The sequence below is a fragment of the Rousettus aegyptiacus genome, unplaced genomic scaffold (assembly GCF_014176215.1).
Source record: "Rousettus aegyptiacus isolate mRouAeg1 unplaced genomic scaffold, mRouAeg1.p scaffold_m13_p_10, whole genome shotgun sequence".
NCBI classification, from domain to species: domain Eukaryota; kingdom Metazoa; phylum Chordata; class Mammalia; order Chiroptera; family Pteropodidae; genus Rousettus; species Rousettus aegyptiacus.
The window spans coordinates 30,312,689-30,337,387 of record NW_023416285.1 but is presented as its reverse complement, the minus strand read 5'-3'; the positions used below and the strand labels follow the sequence as shown (position 1 = coordinate 30,337,387).

Here is a 24,699-nt window from a genome sequence, read left to right as displayed (position 1 = left end):
TCTGCATGGAAGTTGGGGCATGGTAGAAGACCTCGAATGGGACAAGAAAAGCCACAGTAACAAGTAACACAGCTCTAAAGATGTCCTGGTTAGAAAAGTGTCCAGGGAACAGGACCAGAGTGTTAGAAACCAAACCAGCCTAAAAAGGGATGCAAGATTAGCTCCTTTTAACAAGTTAGCATAGTAGTTTCACTTCCTCAGGGCACCCTGCAAAGCGGAGCCCAGCCCTGCGGCCTGAGGCCCAGCCGCTGTTTCCGGAGACCTCCGCTCCCAGCCGCCGGAGGTGGCGAGCGGGCTGCGGAGGGCAGGACCGAAGGAAACAGCTCGCGAAGAACCTCAGGTCGGGAGAGTCGGGCTCAGCTGCACCTGTGTGCAGGCGCTTTGGCTTCAGAGCCGCGATGCTGCCTGCAGCTCCAGGCAGGGCTGGCGGGAGCCAGGAGTGGGCCCCCGGAGGCCCAGCGCCACCAGGTGGGTGGGCGCACGTTCGGGGCATTTGAGGGGGAGGCGGCCCGCGTGGCACTGAGGGCTGTGTGATCCATTGAAGCAACTGTGTCTCGGGGACCAGATCACCAGAACTGCCCCCTTCTTCCCGTCGCTTTCTGTCTGGCAGCCTGGCCTCTTTTCTGGGGAATCTGGAGCGATCAGCTGGGAGCACTCTTTGGGCTCTGCCAGTGTCCTCAGCTTCTCATTAGCTGGAACTTTCCAGAGCACTGGGGACTAGGGACTCTAGGTTCTAAAATCACCTTGGAACGTGTTTTAAAATTATGCAAGTATTTTAAAGTTATGTATAATCCTAAAAATTCTGTCCAGCAAAACCCCCCGTTTGTAGTATTCCCCATTTACCTGTCCTGCCTTACAAAATCCAACCTGGGAAATTGCTAGGATAAATTGTGACCAGCTATCTGATAAGTCACATCACATAGAACCTCTTCCTTCCACAGATTTTGCTAACTTGTTAAAAGGAAAACTGGTCAACATAATTGAATATGTAAATTGTTTACAGTTCAAATCGACCTTAAGGCATTTGTAATCAGTTCTTTCTGAGGCATTTCAAATGCATTTGTGAACTTTATCATGATTATAAAAAGTTTTCAGTTTTAAAATTAAAAAGCCTTCACTTGGGTATTAGAATTACCAGAGACGTTCACAGTGAGAAATGCAAAAAAGAAAATCTGGGTGAAATTCTATAAATTTGCTGAAGAGAATTTCTCATAACTTACTAGCATTTTTTAAGGTAATTTAGTTTTAGCTTCAACTGCTTCTCTTGGCTAGTGTATTTTTTAATATCTAAATTTTAAAAGACTGATTTTCAGTTAAAATGGGAAGGGTATTTGTGAAATGGAAAATTATCAGAAAAGAATTAGTGCCCATATTAATATGTTAACATTTTAAATATTGAATATTAACACTCTTGAAAACTGTAGCTCTGGTGGATGGCAGCAGAGCAGCCTTTGGTAGCGTCTGTAAATAAACCAGCCACGTCTTTTGAATCTTCACAAGGTTAACTATTTTGTAATTTTCATTTAACAATGTAGTTAACTGGAATGAGCTACAATTTGTTTCAAACTTCTAGATTGAGCAGTTTAGCTAGAAAATGACTTTTATTTTGCTTGATATTCAAGTACTACTTTAAGGTACTTACTATTACGTATAATGCTAGAGTGATGTCAACCAGCTTTCATCTCATTCTGGTTATTCCTGTTCCTTCCATGCATTTCCCCCCATCTGCTTTGGTCCTTCCCAATGTGGTATTTATCACTTGCTTCATTTACTTTCTATTTGGCCAAAGTAATGCATAGTGTGCCATATTTTGATATTAAGCCAGGCTCATTCTTACATATGAGTAGTCTTCTAAGAGAACTAGTTCTGATTAATCCTTTCATTAAATGGAGAACTTTTATTGTGTGATCTCTCTTTCTTCTTTGGGCACCTCCACAGCACTGTAGACTTTAGCTTTATGTTGTACATTAGGGAACAGCCCATCCTATTTATTTTAGGAAAGAGAAAACTGAGACGTTAGAAGTGATTTGCCCATAGTTTTAAAACTAATAATTATTTGAGGATCATCTATTCATCACTTCATCAATAATCTTCTGTCTTCTCATAAGAATTCTTTAGTAACATGAGTGTAAAATGGTAAACAATCTAAAATGGTAAACACAGTTTTATGCCTATGAAGATATTATATTTCTAGCATTAGGTATATGGTGTATATGTGGTGACATCTGGGTATGCTGCCATCAGAGATTTCTGAGTATCCAACTTGTCTTTTAATGATGCTCAGTACTAAAACAATGTAAAAATGATGTTCAGATAAAAATTTCATTTGGATTGAATTTTCTGATTTATGTTGTTCTGGACTCACCAATGTCCCAATGAGATTTTGTTTTGTTTTGTTTTGTTTTTTTGCTTAATTCCAAAACTAGTGATTTTAAACTTTAATTTTAACTGCTATCTTTGATAACAGCTTTTGAATTTTTATTAATATTATTTGATACCTCTTATGAAGAGTTAAATAAATTATTAGCTTAAAGATAGAAAGCATCTCTCCTGTCTTACCACATGCTACATGTTTATACATAGCTTGTGAGGAACATTGTTTGTCCAAGTCTCGTCTGTTACAGTTCTTGAAGATTTGAAGTTTTTTACTCTGACTACAATCTTCCAACATAGTCAACCATTTAGATTTTCCATTCCAAGGAAATACCTTAGTTCTACTCTGGTGGCTGGTAAAACTCACTTTCTTCAAATTAGCTGGAAAGGTTCTGAAAAAATTACTTTTGTAGAGAATTTAATGAGAGGTAGTTTCTTAGGACGTTTTCACTTTGGCATGAAATAAATCTACATTATCTAATTGTTTAGGGTTTCAAGCTTAAACAACAGCATATTCAGTATTAGACTCAGGATAGCAGAGGGACGTTTTTCGCCACATCTATTTGAACATATATTGTGGGTGATCATGCCCTCCTTATTATGGACTCTGGGCTCAGATTGTCTCACATCCAGTCTAGCTTCATTGCTTATCTGCTGTATGATCTCATATAAATAACTAAATCTGTCATGGTCAGTTCATCCATTTAAAAAGCATAAGTGGAGAGAACATAACGTTTATTTGAAAGAGTGGTTCTAAGGTTTAAAAGAGAAAATATATATGAAGTGCTTTTCAGGGTGCCATAGCAAATAGTGAACGCTTAATACATGTAAGCTATTATTTGAATTCTTAGATCGTTGGTCAATAGTATCATATTTACATATAAAAGATTGAGTTCTTATTGAGAAACTGATCATGTTGACTTGGGAGCAAACTTGAATCAAAAAAAAAAAAAATAGGGAGTATGGCTTCCTGTAGAAAGTACCCTTGGGGAAATATTGTGGTTAATAGTGCTGAGAAGAGGAAAAAAAGAAATCTGCAATGAAAAGAACTAAGGATAGGTTTATTTAAACAGCACTACACTAGGGCAGTTACAGAAAAAAAATAAAGTAGAAATTTAATAGGACAAAATAAGAGCATGTTTTTTTTTTTCTATATCATATATGTATCTAAAAATAAGCATCAAACAGAAAATTGTGGGATACCTCATAAAATTATAAGTAGATGAAAATCTATTTTACCAAAAAACTATTGCTGGGATAAGAAAAATTTCAATGTGAACTAAAGAATATTCCTACCAAATATAAATCATGTTTTAAGAATTTGAAGGGCTGTTACCTGATCACCTAAGTTACAGTTTCTATTTTATTACTTTCATTATATATAGTAGATTATCTGACTGTAATTTTTAAAGACAGCTTTGAAATAAGAATAAAAAGGGAAAACATTCCAGAAGTTATTATTTAAAAATAAGTTCTATGGCTTTGTAATTCTTTTCTGTTTTAAACGTAAAAATAGTATATAAGTTTTACTTGAAATTGAAATAGTCCAGGTGCTGAAAATATCAGATATTGTACAGAATTATATCCCTCCTGTATTTATTTTTCACTCAGAGAAAAATAATGAGCCTTTTAGACATTTACCACTGAGCAGAAATTTCTTTGTTGCTTCCAAGTGCTCTGCATTGAAATAATCCAGAAAGGCCACATCCCCTTGTAATCATGAGAAGTAATTTATCAATGCCTTGTGGTCTTTTATAAGATTTCCTTTGTATTCAGTTCATTAAAATAAGTTATGTTTTGTCATACTAACGATGTGTCATATTTTCCTTTCTTTTAAACTCCTGTACCATTTTTCCATATTAGTAACTCTCATTGCTTCATTTTTTATGTGTCTCATTTTATAAGGAAGACATACTGGAAAATACCAGAATAGCTCCTGACTTGGAACTCCATTTACTATTCGCCTCATTTTTTTGGTCATATTAAAGAGTAAGCATTATCCTTTGGAAAGGATCAATACCCTCATTCCTTTTTTGTTCCAATTTAGCCATTGGATTGTGTCATAAATTTCATAAGAATAACATAGTGTCAAGACCACTTGAAATTTTGGCTACCTTTTCATAGCTACCATTTATTGTGTTTCTACTTTGAATTCATATGACATGGATATCACATTATGCTGATAAGTGAGAGCATCAGAAGATTAGCTCCTACTTTGAACAAGAGGTTATATTGTTCAGTATAATCATATGAAAATATTTAATAATTCATTGTAATTTTTTATTTCCTACAAAGATTTTTCTAAATTGTTGAAATTTTAAGTTCTAAGTTACCATGTCTTTTTTAGGAGGATGTAGGGGGTGAGAAACAGCCATACCAATGAAGTGGAGAAACATTTCATATCAAAGTGGTGTGATTCTATTAAATCATGTCACTGAAATGACAAATTGTAAAAAAATGTCTGCGCCTGTATGAAAAGTCCCTAAGATTTGCACATTTTATTCTTTGGCTGATCGTATTTTATTTATATTTCATAGACTGATATAGTTAAAACTCTCAGGAGTTTGGTACAATTAGTAAAATCATAGGCCACTATTAAGAAAGCGAATGAGATAAAATTGAGGCAAAAATCTACTTTGATTTTAATTAATGAGATAATTTCTTTAATTCTCTCGTTGCTGTTCATTGAAAGTTTAGAACTTTCACTGCTCCAGGCACTTGTCTGTAGACCAAAGACCCTTCCTTTATCATGTCCTGTCCATGAATATCCAAGTAAAATGGGTAGAACTCTGTATCTCCCAGATTCCCAGAAGCAATCACTTAGGCCAAGTATAGGTACTTGATTCAAAGGCAGCCAGCCCATTTACTGCTTAATGGCCAAGAATAGGTGTTGTCTGGCTTTTACTGATATGTTGTACTCAATAAAGCCTTTTTACCCCTTCAAACAAGAAATAGTGAGACTTGTCAGTGAGAGGTCAATATTTGATGATATATAATAGAACATGTCAGCCAGGTCGACTCATGTGCGAGATGGATAATTAGAAAGAAGATGAGATGAGAGAATTGAGGAGGACTGGAAGACAGAGGGAATAGTCTTAGTTTCTGGCTTTCTACTTTGAGGCCATGTAAGACACAGATGCACTTGTTTTTCTGATCTGTCTGCCCATGAAATACCTGTGGTATCCCTGCAATGACCTTCTCTTTACCTGAGCTAGTTTGACTTAATTTCTCTTTTTTGGAAAGAGAAAAATTTTGGGCTTGGGTACTTTTATTTCTCAAACACTGCTACTTCCATTCCCATAAACTTCTTCTTGTTTATAAAGTTGTTATTGTTAAAATGATGTTTCCTATACATCTTTCTTTGAAAATTAAACAGTCTGATAATTAGTTCTATTTCTTTTATTCACTGAGAAGATGTTACCCTATGAGAAAGTCTAGTGGTCCTTCAGGTAAGAATCTTTGGAGTTTTTTGGCTTTGTTACTGAAATTTGAAAAAAGTCCATATAGTTATTTTCATCTCTAAGCTTTAAGTGCCTTGAATTGGTGAGAAATAATTCACTCAAAGGTTAATATTATAAAAGTTAAGCACGGTTAAGAAGTTTAGAGTTTTAATTATTTAGTTTTAAAATTATAAAATTATAATAATAATAGTATTTTTCATGTTTTGTTAATAGGATATTTTTACTTATCTGAAAAATTTGTAGCATACCACTTCTGACAGATTTTAAATATATGTTTAAATTGAGGCATATGAAGTGAAAGAATACTTATGACATTTATCTTAATAAAAGAGGAAGAAGAGATATAAAAGCAGCATAATTTACTAGCTGTTGTCTCAATCTCTCTGGCATATGAAGAAAAATAGCTTCACTGATGGGCAATTATGAAAACTTTATACACAGTATCAGTGGATTAATATCAGCCTGAAGTTATCAATACTATACTTCAGAGACTGGTCCTTGACCAACATATTTCTTAGTACAAGGGTGGAACATATAGATATAGCACCTTCATTAACTTTCAGGTGATACATTAATAATGGGATTGATGTTCACCTTGAAAAACAAGATAAAAATTCAGTGTGCCCTTACTAAAATGGAGAGATAGGTACAAATTAATGAAGGTGAGGTGTAATCAGTTAGGTGTAATGATGTAGGTGAAGGAATGAGACTCAGAATGGCAAAAACTTTTCAAGATTTGACAGGTGTTGTACACTCACAGTCTTATAATGAGCAAGGGTGGTAGAGTGGCAGAAGAAGCTGGAGAAGTAACTGAAACTAAGTTGAATAAATGTGTGTAAAAAAGTCCCTTAAGTATAATTAATGAGTAGCTATTGCAGAGTTTTAAAACAGATGCATGACATGATTAGATTTTCGTTTTTAGAAGAGCACATGACCTGCTATTGCTACAGGGAATTAGAAGAGGTCAGCAATGGAAGTTGTTGAAAATTTGGAGTATACCAACCAATAAAATACAGGGAAAAGTGAACATATTTATTGAGAACTATTACATACCTTTTGTGATATAGTAGATATGGATTCTGAAGGGGAATGAGATGTAAAGAATTAATCTTAGGTCTGTGACTTGGAAAACTAGGGAGATCATGATGTTCTCATTTAGTAGCATGGAAGGAAGAGTAGGAAATGGTGAGGGCATGAGAGAACACCCAAATTTCAATTTTGGTTGGGTCGTATTTGAAGTACCTGAGAAAGAATCAAGTAGTGATGTCAAGTAAGCAATTTGATATGATCTGGAGCTTAGAAAGGCAGTTCAGGCCGAAGATATAAAATTGGGGAAAATATAGTATTTAAAACTGCAATAATAAATAAAGAAACATAGAAAAGAGTTTAGAGTAGAAAGAAAAAATGACCTTAGTATAGAGACCCATGGAAAACAAATGTTAAAGTGCTATTAGAGAAGAAAAAGTTGCCTAATATGATCCAGGAGAAGCTAAAAAGAAAAGAAGGAAACAAAAGAGTACAATGGCAAGAATTCAAAACTATCATTTTTGGAAGACAAGAATGGTGAACTGGCTCTCATTCTTTGAATAGATCAGATGAATTGAGGACAGAAATTTAACCAGTGTATTTGTCCTTTTGAAACTTACAGATGACCTTAGGGAGAGAAATAAGTAGTTTTAGTAGAGGGGATGAGAGCCAAACTGGAATGAGCTGAAAGGTGAAGGTAGACAAGGCTATGGTCTCCATCTAGACAACTTCTGGAAGCATGGCAGCCAGAGTGTAGAAGAATCGCGGAAGTTGGTCAAGATGTGGCATCAATGAAAGGATTTTATTGTTATTTGTATTTTAAAATCAGTGCTTCCACAGCAATTTAATTGTACTCAAAGTTGATTGCATCACACCACCAAAAGGAATTTTCTCCTATGAAAACTTTCATAAACAAGCTCCGTAAATTCCGTTAGGAACACATTTTAATGCATTCTGTCTTGTTTATTTTCTTTCCTCTTTCCTTCTTTTCTTCCATGTTTCAAGAGTGCCTCCTCCTCTTCCTCCTCCCTCTCTTTCTCCTCCTCCCTAACGTCCTTCTCCTCCTTCCTTTCCTCATGCTTGCTCTCATGCTCAGCATACTCAATGTAAAATAACATATTTTTTTTTAATAAAATCTTTGTTTCAATGCTAAATAATTCCTCAGCTTTACTTTCTATTGATCATCTCTTCTTTTTTATCCAAATTGGAATCCATGCATCTTTATTATAATGACAGCTTTGCATATGCTTCAATTCCCATTCATATTTTTTTCTGTCATACTACTTGATAAATAAATAAATCTATCCAACTGTATTCTTTCTGTCTTAATCCAGGACACTAAGTGCTGCTAAATAAGTACACATTTATTAAGCAGGTTGATAACAATATAAATTTTGACAAATTAATCTTGTTACATATTTGTTCTTTCACATATGATTTTGATAACAATGGCAGTGAACTCAAATGTATTCCCTGACAAGAGTGTAGAATTCAGATTTTTCCGTGATATCAGGTTAGTGAAATTTTACATACTTTCTATCTGCTCATGGGCAAAAAACAAAAACAAAAACAAAAGCAAACCAGTATACTGTGTGTGTTATCCAACACTGTATCCACTAGATATGTGGCTCTTAGGCACTTGAAATGTAGCTAGTTCAAATTGAACATGCTATAAATGTAAAACACACACTAGTCTTCAAAGACAGTACAAAAGAAAGAGACTATAAAATTTTTAGTAACTTTATATTGATTACATGTGAAAAACATTGGATTTATTGGAATAAATAAAATATATTTAGTTTTATTTATTTCTTATTTGTTATAATGTAACTGTTAAAAAATTAAAATTAAGTATGAGACTTGCATTTGTGATTTATATTATATTTTCTGTTGGATAGCACTGCTCTAAGCTTTCAGAAAAAAATTCCAGTGAATTCCATTACAGATTTGATTTCTCCCCCATGAACTATTGTTGAATAAATATTATGAGATAACTCTCAAAAATACTGATATAATTCACAATTTCTCCAGCAATTTAGAGAGAAACCATGTTTATTCGTACCCACCACAGGAGATATTGTCATAGTGATATTTCACTATGAAATATTAAATATGGATTAAAATTTAATATTAAATATGGATTAAAATTTAATTAGGATGTTTAATATCATTTGCTCATATTTCTATTGTATCTTTTGTCTTAATAATTTGTAAGATCACATTACATATTGAAGATTTAAACTCATTCATCACATTTTTTTTAGTTTATTATTTTTTAAATGATTTTGACTATGGTATTTGTTGCCACTGAATCAAATGCTCACTAAATCAAATATATTTATGTTTTCTTTCATAGTTTCTGTTTCCTCTCTTGGCTGAAGGAATCTTACCAACCCCTACAAGACCAGTATAGTTTTCTACATTTCTTTTTTGAGATTTTAAGTTTTCACAGTTGCTTATACTATGCCTGGAATTTATTTTTGTGTATAGCATGAGACCAACATCCAATTGTTTTATTTAATAAGGGCAGACAATTGAGAAATCAGCATTTATTAAATGAATCTTGCTCTTCCTATTGAATTGAAATGCCATCATCGTCATATAGGAAAGTTTACATCTTGGAATTTGCATTGTGAATTCACTCTTCTTTCCACTGTTGTATTTAATTCCAAGCCAATATCTGCTAAGTAAAGTTCTCCCAAGAAATCTTTTCCATAATTTTCTTGGCCATATTTAGATACTAATTATATCATTCTTCTATTTGCATTTTAGATTGTTTTATCTACTTCTCCTTCTGGAATAATTGGGATGTTGTTTCATACATGGTTTAAGAGGATTTAACAGAAAGCAATATAGCAGTTTTAAGCAGAAAGAACTTTAATGTAGAGAATTAGGTTTTTACATAACTGACCTAAGAGGCTTGGGAGCAACCTCAAGGCTGGGCCACCAGCAAAAATTTTCTTAACTGGCCCCCTGGGCAGGTGTGAGGAGATCTGTTATTACCATAAGGAAGCAAGGAAATCAGGAAGGCACTGAACCAGCTGTCAGCACCTGGAACACACTGGTGTCAGGATTTCTGTCTCATGGACTAGCTTCTGTTTGCTAGATTAGCACCAACAAAAATACATGCCTTTTATTCCAGTGGGATTGCATTATAATTATACACTAATTTGGGGAGAATCAACTCTTAAATGCTATTAAGTCTTCCATTGGATTAATTTGGGTAGAAAATTCTATGTGTAAAAGGTCCTAGGTTTCAGAAGAAATGTATAGTAACTTGGTTTATTTAAATCAAATGACAAAGTTGGAAACTTTCCACTCGCTGGTATAACAATCACATGAAGGTTGAACTTTCCTGATGTGGTTCTGTGAACAAATATAACAAGATATTGCTTTCTATATTTAAGTTGTCTTTCCATATAACATTTTGTGGCAAAATTAGTTCCTTGAATCATTAGTTAGAAAATGTAGCCTTTGCCCTGAGATTATGGGAAGGAAAAATATTGAAGTTTTATTAGTTAGTATTAAACTATAAAATCTTAAAATGAAGTAAAACATGTAATACCTTTTAAAAAGAAATTTAAGATGGATCTTTGAATATACCTATCAAATTGCAGTTTAAAACATATCAAGATTTTTATTTTTATTGTAGACCAGTCAAACTAATCTGCTAATCTCTCGCTTGTTTTCCTCTACATTTTTTTTTTCCAATTTAGCATTGATAAATGTTGTTTTTAAAAGATGCCTGAGGCTCCAAGTTGTGTTTGCATTTGTGAGTTGCTTATCTATACTGATATTTCTATCTATATTGACACAAATATGGGATCTATCACTCCTTGTGTGACTTTAAGCAGAGTACTTATCTAAGATTCAATTTCTTTATATCTGAAATGGGTAACACACCTATTTTATAGGAATGTAATAATGATTAAATGTAATTCTGTGTGTAAAGTGCCTGGAACATTCATGGCAGGTATTTAGCAAATGGCGAATATTAGTACTTTCATCATGGGCTAGTATTCAGCTTTCACTTCAGCTAGAAGAGGTGTGTTTATACGGCTCGTTCTCTGCCCTTCTGGTGTCACATACCTACAAATCTCAGGATCGAGAGTGGGATGTGAAAGTTCTTCCAGTTTTCCTGTTTAATTTTTCTCATCATTATTGTAAGCACAATATCACCAATGTGTTTCTCTAGGTTTTCATTACAAATTGAACTTGATGAAACCTATGATTTGCTATGAAAGCAAATGACATGGTATTTTATGTGAAAATTATGTATTGTCTTCAGGGATAATAGTGAAAGGGTAAAGAACATTTTCCCCATTTTAAGAATTTAATTCCGCTTAGACATCATATTTTAAAAAATAAACCTGTGGTTAATTTTCATTTGTTTATTCTTAAAGGAGACTTAGTCCACAACTATATTATATTATCCTTCTGCCCCGCCACAAAAAGCAACATAATACAAAAACTGGATCACATGGATTTGACTCAGAGTCTCTTAACTTTTGTGTTAAAGGCATTTCTAATAACATTAGATAGATAAAATAATAGTTGATATAGTCATATAACTAAAGCTTTAGTGATGTATTCAGAATTGTTTAAATTACGTCTGAGCAATTTATTTCCTGTAGGGTATAAATCTGTGCCGTGCCTCACTGAGATTTTTGAGGGTCAGCAGAACAGCAGAAAGGTCTCCCTAAGCAAATTTCTGGTTCTGAGTAACCTATGGGTCATTAGAAAGCATTTGTAATGGTGGAAAGAAAAGGACAGCTTCTTTTGTTAGGGTCAGTTTACTGAGCGACTAATAATTAACCCACATTTCATTTTTGCTTCTTCCGAGGAAAATGTAGAAAATTTATTAAAATGTATGTTCATATGTAGTATTATATGTATTATATTATTCCTTAGAATAATTCTCCGACCTGCTACATATGAAAATTTAGGCTTACGTGCCTCATTCTGAGTCTAAGGCCTACCTGTATCACTTAGTAGTTTGTTGTATGACTTTAGGTAACTCTGTTTAAGCTCTCTCTGTTTGTTACCTTATGATAAAAAGATGAAAGATTATTTAGTAATATTTACAACATAGTAGGTCCTCTGTAATTGATAGTTGTCGTGGCTGGTAAGTAGGTAGGTGACTGGCCACATGGAACCTTACAATGGGTGACATACTTATCTTACCTGATGGTCAATACCTGGAAAACTTGAGAAAAATTGTTATGTGGTGAAATAAATTTTGAATATGCATATTAGTATATTTCAATGATCTGAGAAATTCTGCAACTAAAAATACATCTTCAATTTCCTTGAATTCGTTGTTTCACAAATATATTTAACTATGAGATGTGCTATGATCTCAACACTGGGAGAAAAATAAGTTCTTTTGCACAAAGTTTTCATTTGAGAAGATCATTTTCTCAGACAGAGATCGGCAGCACTGCTTCCAGCTGTGTTTTCCTCAGTGCTCTTCATACTACAGTAGAAAGAAAGTTCTGATCCTTTACTGATGACTACTTTGGATAAATGAGAGGGAGGGAGGCTTATAATCGGAATAGAATAAAAAGGCTGTATAGTAGGGAAAATGGCATTGGTAGGCTGAGTAGGGCGCATACAGTTTGCCTATCTCTTTAATTCTCGTATGATTAACCATTCTGGTGGGAGCTTTGATTATGGGACGTACTAGAGAAAATGGAAGGAAAATCAGATTATCTGTTAGGAAAGTAAAGTGTGTGAAAGAAATGGAGCTAAGAAAGTGTAGGGAATTTTAATATAAGAATATTTTGGAGTGTGCATGTTTATGCAGTTGATGTTTAAATAGCATGTATTCATCTCAACTGAGCAAATGATTTTACGGATATTTTCATGTTAGACTATGTAAATCTACCACTGTGTCAATAGTCATGTAAATGGCCTCGCATTGTTTAAATATTGGGATTTCATTTATGAAAACATTTCAGAATTAAGAGCAACTTGACTACATGGCCACAAACAGATTGCTTCCATGTTAGAAATGTTCGTCAATGAAACACATGTTTGAAGCAAAGCATATGGGCTATTAAGTGTCACCTAGATAAATCATTGCTGAAATATTTTTCTTCTTAAAACAACAGAAGCTGATATAAATGCAAGTAATTTAACTAGAGAATGAATTTTGTTTTGGAGACTTAACAGATTATGTAGAAAACAACCTTAATATGACAATGACTTTTATTATTCAAATAGATTGGATGCTCTTTAAAGTAAGGAGTAATCCCTGGCTTTAATTAGCAGAGATAAGCACATTAATACGTGCTTGCTGATTCGCTAGAACAGAGTAACATTAGAGCATGCAATTAAGCTTATGAAAAAGGATAAATAAAGATGTATCCATTACTGAATATCCTCAAAGTCTTATATCTACCCTTAGATAACCACCTGGTTTAGGTTTGTTTTCCAGTCATTTCATGTGCAGAAGGGCTTCCTTTCATTATGAAATAATCTTAAAAATTCATAGCACCTTTTATACAAAGATAATTTTAAGAATTTTCCAATACTATATTAAATTAACTTTTGATTCGATATCAAGTACTTTTGTTATTTTTACTATGATTTCTATAAGCTTTTAGTATAGTTTAGAATATTTAGCTAATTAAAATATCTCCTGGAGCAAACAGAGAGAAAATATATGATTGAAGTCTAAAAGTACATGAAATTTAATATCCTCCTCATATGTCTAGAAGATTAAATCATTTTTAGTTAGCAAGGGCAAGTAACAGCTATGAGTGTTTTCTCTGAGTACTGGGGGTGACTCCTGATGCATAACTGCTATTCCAGAAAATCACTACTCATTTCAGAATGCAGTCATGAGTACAGTCCCCTGGGACAGGGTTTTGCAAATTTCAGTCATTCTCACAAGACCTTCCTCAATTTTTGGGTAAAGTACCTATCTTCTTGTTTAAGAAAAAAAAATTTTCTTTAGAGTAACTATTTTTTAGCTAAAATATAATATATCTAAAGGAACATTTATATCTCTACCATAAGTAAAAAGTTATTGTCACTTGCCATTAGTAGAGGGTGAGCAGATAAACAGACTGAAAATAAAATAGTGTTGAAAAAAATTATAGCTCTGGGCACGTAGGTTACTCTCTCTTTGATAGTGTTGGAGTTCATGAAGTTGCAAGAGCGCCAAGCCAAGACATTGTCCTTGAAGTAATCAAGATCAGAGTTTTCTAAAGGGAATGACTTTCTCTGAGTACTGGGGGTGACTCCTGATGATTCCATGTCATTGTGTCTCCAGGAGTTTGCATCCCATCCACTGGCAAACACTGTGTCAAAGGCACGTTTCACTTTCCAGAAGGTTGAAACAAAGTTTTATTTAGCACTGACATGTGACAAACACTGGGAAATACTTTATCTCTTTTCATTCTCACTACAACTGACTTCCTAAGTGGTGTTATCCAAACATTATGAGTGGGAAATTCAGGCCTAGAGAGGGTACCTATCTGCTTGAAGCCAGCTGAATTTGGACTCCAGGACAGCCTGACTCTGAAGATTGGCTTCATAACCATTATATGACTCTGAAATGACTCATTTCAGTCTTATACAAACACATGTATATATCTATATCAGATGAGCATTTCTCTCAAATGGACATTTCCATTTTTTTAATTAATAAAGTAGCCATGTATATAGAAAGTCATTTTAATAGAAAAGTCTACAGCATTAAAGATGATATAGTTACCTATCAAAATATCAAATTAGAAACATTCTTTATAAGGGATAGAATAGACAATCACGGTTTCCAGCTAATAATCATAAAAATTTTAGAAAGTTTTGCTACTTTCAAGTCCTTGAAGGTGAATGAAATAACAGGAAGTGAAATCTACAATAAAATGCTAGAAAAACAGTGTCTTTAATAAAGGCCATTAGAGTATTTAAAATTATCAAAGCTGTTATGTAGATGTGATTAAAATATATTGTAAAATTCAGGCAACAAAGAGTACTTAAGAACGCAAGGCTAATAATTTGCATGTGCCTAAAGCTTTGTATCTTCAAAGGAATTTTCAAACTCCTGCTAATTGACTGTTATAAAATTCTTCTATGTATCATTTGCTTTGACTCAATGAAAAATCTAAACAATAAGCACTTAAGCTGTTTAGTCAGAGTTATCCTACAAAAACTGTGTGAGGAGAAGCAGAGAGTATATTGCGCATGTATTTGTTTTACTTCAGAAGGCTTTTGGAAAGGAAGAGAAAGAACTAGAGCTGAAAGCAGTGTTCAGATGTTGTGGTAGACACAATAATAGCTCCCCAAAGGTGTTTACATTCTAATCCCCAAATTTGTGAATATGCTAGGATATATGGTAAGCTTTCAGATAGAATTAAGACTGCTAATCAGTTTACCTCGAGATGGGGAGAGTTTCATGGATTGTGCATGTTAGGCCAGTGTAATCACAAAGGACCTTGGAAATGAAAGATGGAGGCAGAAGAGGGAGAACCAGAGAAATGGCAGCATGAGGAAATGGAGGAACAGAGCCATGAGCCAAGAACCGTGGATGACCTCTAGAAGTTGGAAAACACAAGTGAATGGATTCTTCCCGAAGGTTTCCAGAAGAAACACATGCCTGCCAATGTCTTGATTTTAGCTGAATGAGACTCATTTCAGACTTCTAATTTCAGAAATGTAAGATAACAATTTTCTGTTGCTTTTAAGCCACTGCGTTTGTAATAGTATTTTATAGCGGCAATAGGAAACTAATATAGATTTTGAAACACACGTGGACTCAACACGGGCAAAGAATAGCATGAATGTCAGAGATAGGACCATCGGTCTAGTTAAAACACTGTATATAACCATGAAGAAGTAGCTTTTATAAAATCTGAAGAGCGTATCAATGTTACCTTTATGTAATCATCTTACTTATTCATTATTAGAACATCTTTCTGAAAGTACTGTTGTTTTAATAGCAAAATAAAAAAGAAAGTCCCATTACTTGGGACTTTCACATTTGGTGTTTTTCCACGTTCAGTGGTTTTACTGGTTTTATAATCCTTGTCATTTATGCAACTGGCTACTGCTGCTATTACAGTTCTGACTAGTACAGGTGTGTGAACTTTGGCAAAGCATTTGCCCTCTCACTGCCTCAAACACTGCAGTGCAAAATGGGGTAAGAAGAGCCCTCGTTTCATAGGGTTGTTGTGAATTTAAAAGATCTTAATGCTTGTGAAACACCAGAGCAATCACTGGGATATATTAGGCACTCACTACATTTTGGTAGTCTATTATCTTTATCATTGTCATCCTCCCTGCTGAGTGTCAGGCCCTAACCCTGGAGACAGGCTTCAGATTTTATCTCTGTGAGTTAGGAATCAGTATCTCCTTTATTTTCAGGTAAAGAAACTGAAACGACTTAACCAGGTTGAAGAGCTTTTAAATGATGGAGTGAGGACAGTTTTAGAAATATTTGGCTAAACTTCTGCTAAACTAGTTCTAGACACCATCTGTTTTTATTACATAAAGCCTTATTCTATCCCAATCCTTCAAAGGACAGAGATATTCTGAGATGACCCTTTTAGATGTATACTCCCTGTAAAAGGTTGCTAATATTTTATGGTACCACTTTGTTTTATTATCTGAAACCATAAACCATTTTTAGCCCTGGTAGGGAATTATCTTAAGACCATTTTCTCTTAGTAATAAAAGTTTGGTTGGAGTCAGGCTAATTTGCTGTGAATAGAACCATATGGGACAATTTTTAAGGGAATTTTCTTATATAAGTAATATATGTGCATTGTAGAATATTTGAAAAATAGAGAATAATATAATAAAATTATAATATACCACAGTCCTTCACTCAGAAATAAGTATTGATAAGTATTGTGAGTTTGCACATACATAAATAAAAGAGCTCACATCATGTATATGGTTTTATAATGTTCAGTGTGGTATGAGCATTCATCATGATAAATTTTCAGATTTCTTTTTATGTCAAACAGGGACATTTTGCAAAATTCATATCTTTTTGACTTGTGAATTATTAATCCTGCGTTTTGTGATACTTCAAGATTTATTGATACTTTATTTCCAGGATAATACTTTTATATTAACCCTAGGATAAATAAGATTAGAAGATTCTTCAACCACAGGCCTCAACAAGATGTCAAAATAAATTACTGTTTGTTAAGATAATTTGTAAAAATCTAATTTTTTAATAATATTTAAGTCCCTTTCAGTGCAGGAATTGTACTTCGTAATATTTATATCTTAAAATATGCACAACCGTTCTTTACAGTAATGCTTAAGTGAATATTAAGTAAACATATAAAAAGGGAATTGATAGAGATATTTTTGTCAACATTAAGATACGTGTGGATGATTATAGTAATAGCCCTGTTAAATTTTAAAATACCTGATCTGAGAACTCAAGTGATGAATAAGAACTATGAAATGTGGGAGCAGCGAGGATCAGGATCATAGAAGGTTAGAACAATTATCTGTTAAATATGACTATGTAGAAGTATTAAGAATTTCCAGTGAATGAATTGTATCATTAATTTCTATGCTTTTAAGTTTTTGTTGCTTTCAGATTTTTAACTTTGCTTACAATTGTAAACTACATTAAGTTGTAGGAATTCCTCAAATTCCAGTGGTAAAATTTTAAAATACTACTAGTATCTTATATTTACAAACTCAGAGAAAAAAATAGGAAAAAAAATAATATTTGGGTTGCTATTTCTATGCATGATGTTTAAATATAAGTAATTAAGCAATAAAATTCCATAAATAAAATGGATTACTAAAATTGTTTAAGAATACATTTAAAACATTTATTTTCATATATTCTTGGCATAGCTTTATCTTGAAAACTATTATATGGTGTAGAGCTTAAGTTTTTGATGGACAGTATCTTTTTACATTTTAATAGGAGAGAATAAATATAGGAACAATTGTAATAATTCTTCCTAGTTCTTCATATTATAAATTCATATTTCGTTGTCTGGAAGTTCACATTTTTATAAGAATTCATGCATAGATCTTATTATATTATACACTTCCAAATGTCAAATTATTAATGAAAACAACCTCATCAGGAATTCCTAATGCTTCATTATTTCTGTTTAGAAGAGTATAGTATTCAATCTTGTACAAAATATTAGCCACAGCTAATGTAATTAAACATTAATTTTTTTTTTTTTTTAACTTTGGCTTTTGTAACCAGGTTAGTGTCTGAGTTCTGGGTTTTTATTTTTTCTAATATAACACCTGGAGCATGAGAATTAATAATAGTGAAAAATCGATTTTATTAAAATGAGCATAAAATGGAATACTCAAATTGCTTTTATCAACCACATATTTTATTGTAAAATTCCCTCCCTCTACCCCAAATCACAATCTGTATTGCTTTTTCATCATTTTGGCTAATATCATAAATACAGTATTCGTTTTAGAATTTAAATCTAAATTTTAGATACATAATTTCAAACATTGTATTCTATGTCTGAAAAATGGCTAGTTTGGCCCTCACATGACAGACAAAATCATTGTGGTAAAATAAGCCAGATTCTGATTTTAGTGAATTGAATTATTCATACGCATTCATTCCTTAATAACGTTATAAACCATTTTTTTCTTTTGTTCTTATTAGGAGAGCCTAAAACCTTCATTTTTAAAATATATCAGCAAAACTTGAAAAATAGAAATTGTAGCTGTAATCATCCAATATATACTGGAAATACTATTAGTATAAAGAAGACTCTACAGTAATTCTCAAACTCGAGTGGACTTAATAATTAGCCAGGTGCTTAGTTACATACTGGACGATTCTCTTCTGAGCCCCAAATCCAGTGGTTCTGATGCAAGTAGGCCCTGGACCACACTGTGAGTAGAGAATGGAGTCACAGTAGGGCAATGTAGCTGCTATGAAGTACTTAACAAAGATGACTTTTCTAGAGACACCCAGTGTTTTGATCACTCACTGTTGTGTGAGCTCTAACCAGAAGTCATGTTTACTGAGAGCCTAGGCCCCAGGAGGCTTAGAGTTGCCTCTGGGAGTGGTAGGAAACACACTTTGCTAGGTCTGCTATTTCCCTTCTGGTCAAGAATGGCTGCAGAGGATGCAGACATCAGGAAGGGGTGTGGGGTTACATGGTAGCTGGTACTGCTTTCAACAAATGAATGTCAGTATGTACATATTTTCAGCTATTTCTAAAATATTTTACAACCACACTGTAGGATGTGAGATGAACTTCTTACAGAGGGTTTTGCTGAAGATGTGTCCATACTTAGTTATAGTCTTATATTGTGACATCATATTCTGTACATAATACAAATATTGAAAAATATGCATCTAAATAATAAGCAAATATTTTCCAATGTAATTAGATTGCAAGATTCCATTAGAGTTTGAAGACATTTGGAATTATTATTCGTATCCTTGATTTATATACTTCAGTAATAGAGGCTAAAAAGCATTCATTTGCACAGTTAGATCTGCTTAAAGTCCATGTAAGGAATTCAGGAAGAAAATCATGAACTCTCTGGTCATTGCTCTCAAGCCATGATAAAGCATATTTTTTCTTTTCATTACTGCCACCATCATGTGTTTCAAGAAGAAGACGTAGAAATGGAAAGTGAGGGAGAACAAAAAAATCATAGGGAATGTGAACACTTTTCTCTTGCTCAGAGCTAGGACAGCAAAATTAGATTTGCCAGTGGAACCGTAGTTAATTCTCTTTTTAATATAATAAACTGATTATATGATCTTGTCAATCGGGAACTTCAAGGAAGAGACTGCAGTTTTATTCCATTTTCTCAATAATATTTCCCGTAGTATGGCTTGATAGCTAACATAGAGTCATCAGTAGATGGTGTGAATTTAAGCCCAGCTTCCTGACTCACTACCCATATGATCTTGGGTAATCTCTCAAATTTTCTCACTTGTTTATTCAGTTTAAATATTTGTTTTTGAGTTAAATTGAGTTAAAATACTTTTCTTAAAATTATAACACAGCATACAAACACGCCATAATGTTCATAAGAATGCATTTTGCTTATTATTACTATTGAATGACATTTCAGTGTAGGTTTCTTTGAAATGTGTCACATTCACAATCAAGTGTTAAGCCATTTTCAGTAAAAGAAAACACAAAGGCTTGTATTGGGGATGGGGCGAGGATGGAACAATAAATATCCTGCTTCAATGCAGCTTCAGTTGTTAAGCAATTGAGAAATAAGACAAAAAAATAAGGCAGAGGGGAAATTAAATATTGCCTTTATTGTTGATAAAGTTTACATTGGTTAATGTAGTGGATATCTGTTAGAAAGTGGAATTTGCATGTGAAATCTCAGAATTAGACAGAGTTATCTACTCAAACACAGAAGATTTTGGACCGTAGACCAAGGAAGCTTAATGACAGACAATAGGTAAGAATTGGGATACTGGTTGCAAGCTTATTCTGAATCGTGGGCCCCACTAATATCCAGTAGGTCTATTAAATTAAGATACAACTTTTAGATTAGAGATGTACTAAAATTATTAGTGACTAGTTAATATAGATTTGTATAAAATTCCAACTTCATATATTTTTAGCGTTAGGTAATATGGGTCATGAAAACTAATAGAGTTTAAAAGATATTTTAAATTCATTAGTTACTCTGTTAGGGAGTTGCCACTCCGGATATCTTTTTTTTTTTTATTTTTTATAATTTTATTAATTTCTTATGGATTAGTTTCACAGTCATAAATTTTGAGATATAATTTATATAAGATCAAATTTATTTTTTTAATGTCCATTTCTATGCATTTGGCAAAACCATGTAGTCATGTAGATTTACGCTAGTGATGTAATTACTTGAGGATTTTTATCTCTGTTCTATTTCTTCAAGATCTCTACCTTTACTACTCTTAACGTTGTTTAATTATATGTTTTGAAATTAACTTTCCGTTGGTGGAAAGTGCTTTGTTACAGGGGACGTTATTTCCAAGATGAAATTACTTAACAACCACGTAAAAAACAATCAAACCGTGATCTTACTGGTGCCTCAATTGTAATTGTATCAAATATTCAGCAAACATTTGTTGATCATCAGTGTGGCCATAGGCTTGTTATACAAGTTCAGTTACTCATAAAGAAAACAGGGAAACATGATTCAAATCTAATTTGCCTTTGTAAAAGCCACACAAAATATAAGGATATTATTGCATAGAAGAAAGTAAATTGTAGGCTCATGTTTCAAAGATATATTTTCTTTATTACTAACCTAGTTTGTATATTTTAATTCTGAAATAAGTATAGCTTTTTCTGCTGTTTCTTCTTTTACTCAAAGTAGAACCATAGTGTAGGCCTTTTCTTCAAAGCAAAGTGGACAATTAGAGATACCACTCAAAGTTCATTCAACACGGAAAATTTCCTTTCACCATTCTCTTTCAGGGATAATCATTAATAGGGCTGTAATGCAGCAATCATTCATTTTGGACTGATGCCAATATATTTTCATGCCCGTTTGTATTCAGTAAAAGTATCATGTATACAACAGCAGTTGATATTAACACCTGATAATATTTGTGAAAATTCACAGTCATTTTATATTGGCAAACTGCTGAATTAAGCAGAAATGTGAAGAAATAACCATAATTATATAGTTCACATTTTGTTGGTGACACTTATCTTTACAATTATTCCAGTATTTGTTTTAATTTACTGTTTTGATGGTGGTGAGGGGATGCGGTTGAACAGTTCCGAGACTAATATTTCTTCCTTCTTACCGTAATATCTTCATTGTCTGTAAGGATTCTGCCATTTCCTATGTGCATGTATTACTGGTATACATTTGTGGCTTTAGAAATACCCACAGGATATTAATATGGGCTCACTGAAACTGTTCTTAGATATATCTAAGACAAAATATGATTTATCATTACACCTTACTTCCATAAGTCCCCACTCTGACCAGTGTGCTATGGTGGCATTTTCAGTCTTCAGGAATTTGTGTCAGTGGAGATCACTAACTAATAAATCCTGGAACATATGGCTCATGTTTTCTCAAATATGTTTTTTTTTTTAATCCAGTACATATAGCTGTAGGTCTCTGGGGGAGGGGAGTAAAGAAAGGTGGGGAGGAGAGTAAGGGAAGGGAAGGGAGGAGGAGAAGGAGGAGGAGGAAGAAGGAAGAAGAGGGGGAAGAGAAAAGAAAGAAAGTGAGAGAGGGATAGAGGGAGGAAAGAAGAGAGGGAAAGAGAAAAGGAAGGAAGGAAGGAAGGAAGGAAGGAAGGAAGGAAGGAAGGAAGGAAGGAAGGAAGGAAGGAAGGAAGGAAGGAAGGAAAGGAAGGAAGAAAAAAGGAATACTGGAAGACAGGAAGAAAGGGAAGAAGGAAAAGGAAATAGAAGATATCCTATGTGAACCCCAAAACCTAAAATATTTGCTACCTAACACTTCACCAAAAAAGTTTGCCTGCTGACCCTTTTTTTCTATCAAGGTAGGCAAGTTCTGGTATTGTAGTAACATTGACTCTAGGCCAGTACACTGTCCAAACTTTAATTATCCATTTTAATAGGCTATTAATACCATCTCAGGTACTTGAAATAACACATTAAATTCTGAATTCTATGTGACTACAACCATAGTGATGGATTCAGTCAGATTTGATCTTCTGTTTTGCCTATGGTGTAATTAACTCTTAAAATACATGCCATACATACTTTCCAGACTTATGCTGCTACATATTGGCAAAATCCTATAATAATTTCTACATGTGAAATAGTTTCCCTCAAATATTTCTTAAAGTTATGAAATCTAACTCTAGTTATTGATCTTAGAGGCAGTCACTAAGGGCATGGATTCTGAGAAAAGTTGACATTACTTGTAAAGCAATTGCCTCAAGTGAAATTCTTGAAAACTTTTTTTTAAATTTTTTTTGTTTTTGTTTGTTTGTTCGTGTACTTTTAAAGGAAATATGGGTTCCTTTGGTAAAAAAAAAAAAAAATTGTCAAGACATTCGAAAGTTTAAAGTTCTCAGCCTCACCTCTCCCCTTATCTTTTGCTCCCAAGTCATGTGATTCCACACTTTCCTAAATGATGGTTTTACCTTAGTTTGAGAATCTTGGAGGGGTTTTGCCTGCTACTGGAGTTGTAGCTCTTTGCCATATGCATGCTCTCTAGGACAGTCAGAGAAGCCATTGCCCAACCCTCACCCCCAATCGCTGTAATCCCTGTTTGCCATTATATTACCTGAATTTCAGATACTTGATCTCCTAAATCTTTACCCTCCATTGACTGTCTGTCCCAAATTATCACTGGTGCAAATCTGAGTCACTATGGTGCTTCTGCATGCCATAAATTGCCAGTGTACTATTTTCCCTTGGCAAGGGGGTTGCTTGTGTTTTCTACAATTACAAGAATGACCTACTTCCAAAATCCACCTCATAGAGTCTATTTCCTATAGCCACTCTAGTACCTGTATTTGTCAGGACTCTGGAAGAAAACATGCCACCATCAAAGATTTTTAACTGAAATAAAATTAACGGAAGAGGTTATTTATTAACCCAAGGAGGGATAGCAAATATTCAAAGACTAATAGCAAGAATCCTTTACTATGCCTTTGAGGGAATGGAAGGGAAGATGGTTGCTAGAGCTGCATGAAAACTGGAGTCATGGAAGAGAAGAAGCCATATAAGGGCCACAAAAGAAAACAGGTACTGCTGAAACTAGAAACAGGATGAGCAGGGTGAATGAGAGGGCCAGTAAACTACCCTATCTTTTTTTTTTCTCACCTTCTGATGTTCTGATGATGCTTTCTACTGGAGTGAGCATGAGAGCCTGGGTAATATAATCCACAGAGGGTGAGTCAGTCTGGAGAGATTATGGAAAATATTCAAGTCCTAAGGAGATCATTCCTGAGTATGAACTGGAGAAATGAGAAGCACTTGAGAGATTCTGCTACCATACTTAATTGATTCTTACAATGTTTTTTTATTTGGGGCTAGTCGCATTCTCTGAAATCAGAATTCATCTTAAAATTTGTGGTATATTATGGTTTATTTGACCTAGTACTTTTTTCTTAGAGGAATATCATGTAATGGGCTATCTTGTGGTCAATGATGTTTTAGATTCTCTAATCTATAGAATAATGGCAATAAAAGGCAGAAAAGGAGATGAACATTGCAGAAATTGAATACTTAATTCCACAAACTTGAATTAAGTATTTGAAACATGTTAGAACCTCACAGATCTAAAATCTGTATTTGAAAGAAATAACTAAGTTAATTAACATATATGTATACAGAGATTTCTTTTGATGAAAACTCTGAGAAATAGACATGAATACAGGTAGTTTATTTAGAGCATGAACTCATGAAGTGTGAGTGAGAAAATGAGGAATGTGAGATAAGAAAAGGGAGAAAAGCCAATAATGTATATGATAAGCAGAATAATGTGATGAACAGTTATAATTTAATAGCACTTATTACTGTCTAGAACAAATTTCAGAATTGTTCCACTGAAGATGATGAAGCTGAGTTATTTACACATTGATTTCCATCACTCATTGACTGAAAGTTGCTTCCCCCAGCCCCACCCAGCTCTCCGTGCACTAAATTCCCAGCACCTTTGAGCTGTGAAGCAAGTACATAGGCCGAGGCAGTGCCCTCAGCTCCCGAGAAAGTCCTCAGGTAGTAAGCAGAGGTTGGAAATGGTCAGTGTGCCTAACAACTGACCACTAAACAAACTGGTGGCCCAGGAAGATGTGAAATGTGCACAGCTCCAATACATGGATATATACAGAAAACACCTAGTACCTTTTGTCACTATGAATAAGTGAAATTAACCAACATTCGTGGAGGAGAAATGTGTGTGTATAATC

General features: G+C 33.9%; 1 protein-coding gene across 3 annotated transcripts in view; it reads left to right on the top strand.

Moving 5' to 3' along the window:
• The first annotated feature begins 254 nt into the window (after positions 1-254).
• Positions 255-24,699, top strand: part of BANK1 (B cell scaffold protein with ankyrin repeats 1) — a 259,252-nt gene continuing 234,807 nt past the window's right edge. For 2 of the 3 annotated variants that reach the window (XM_016159041.2, XM_036227664.1), the window contains exon 1: positions 255-468. In XM_016159041.2, the coding sequence (XP_016014527.2) occupies positions 399-468 (70 nt within the window). In that variant the 5' untranslated portion in view covers positions 255-398. The remainder of the gene's footprint in view (positions 469-24,699) is intronic. The other variant, XM_036227662.1, reaches the window with a different exon arrangement.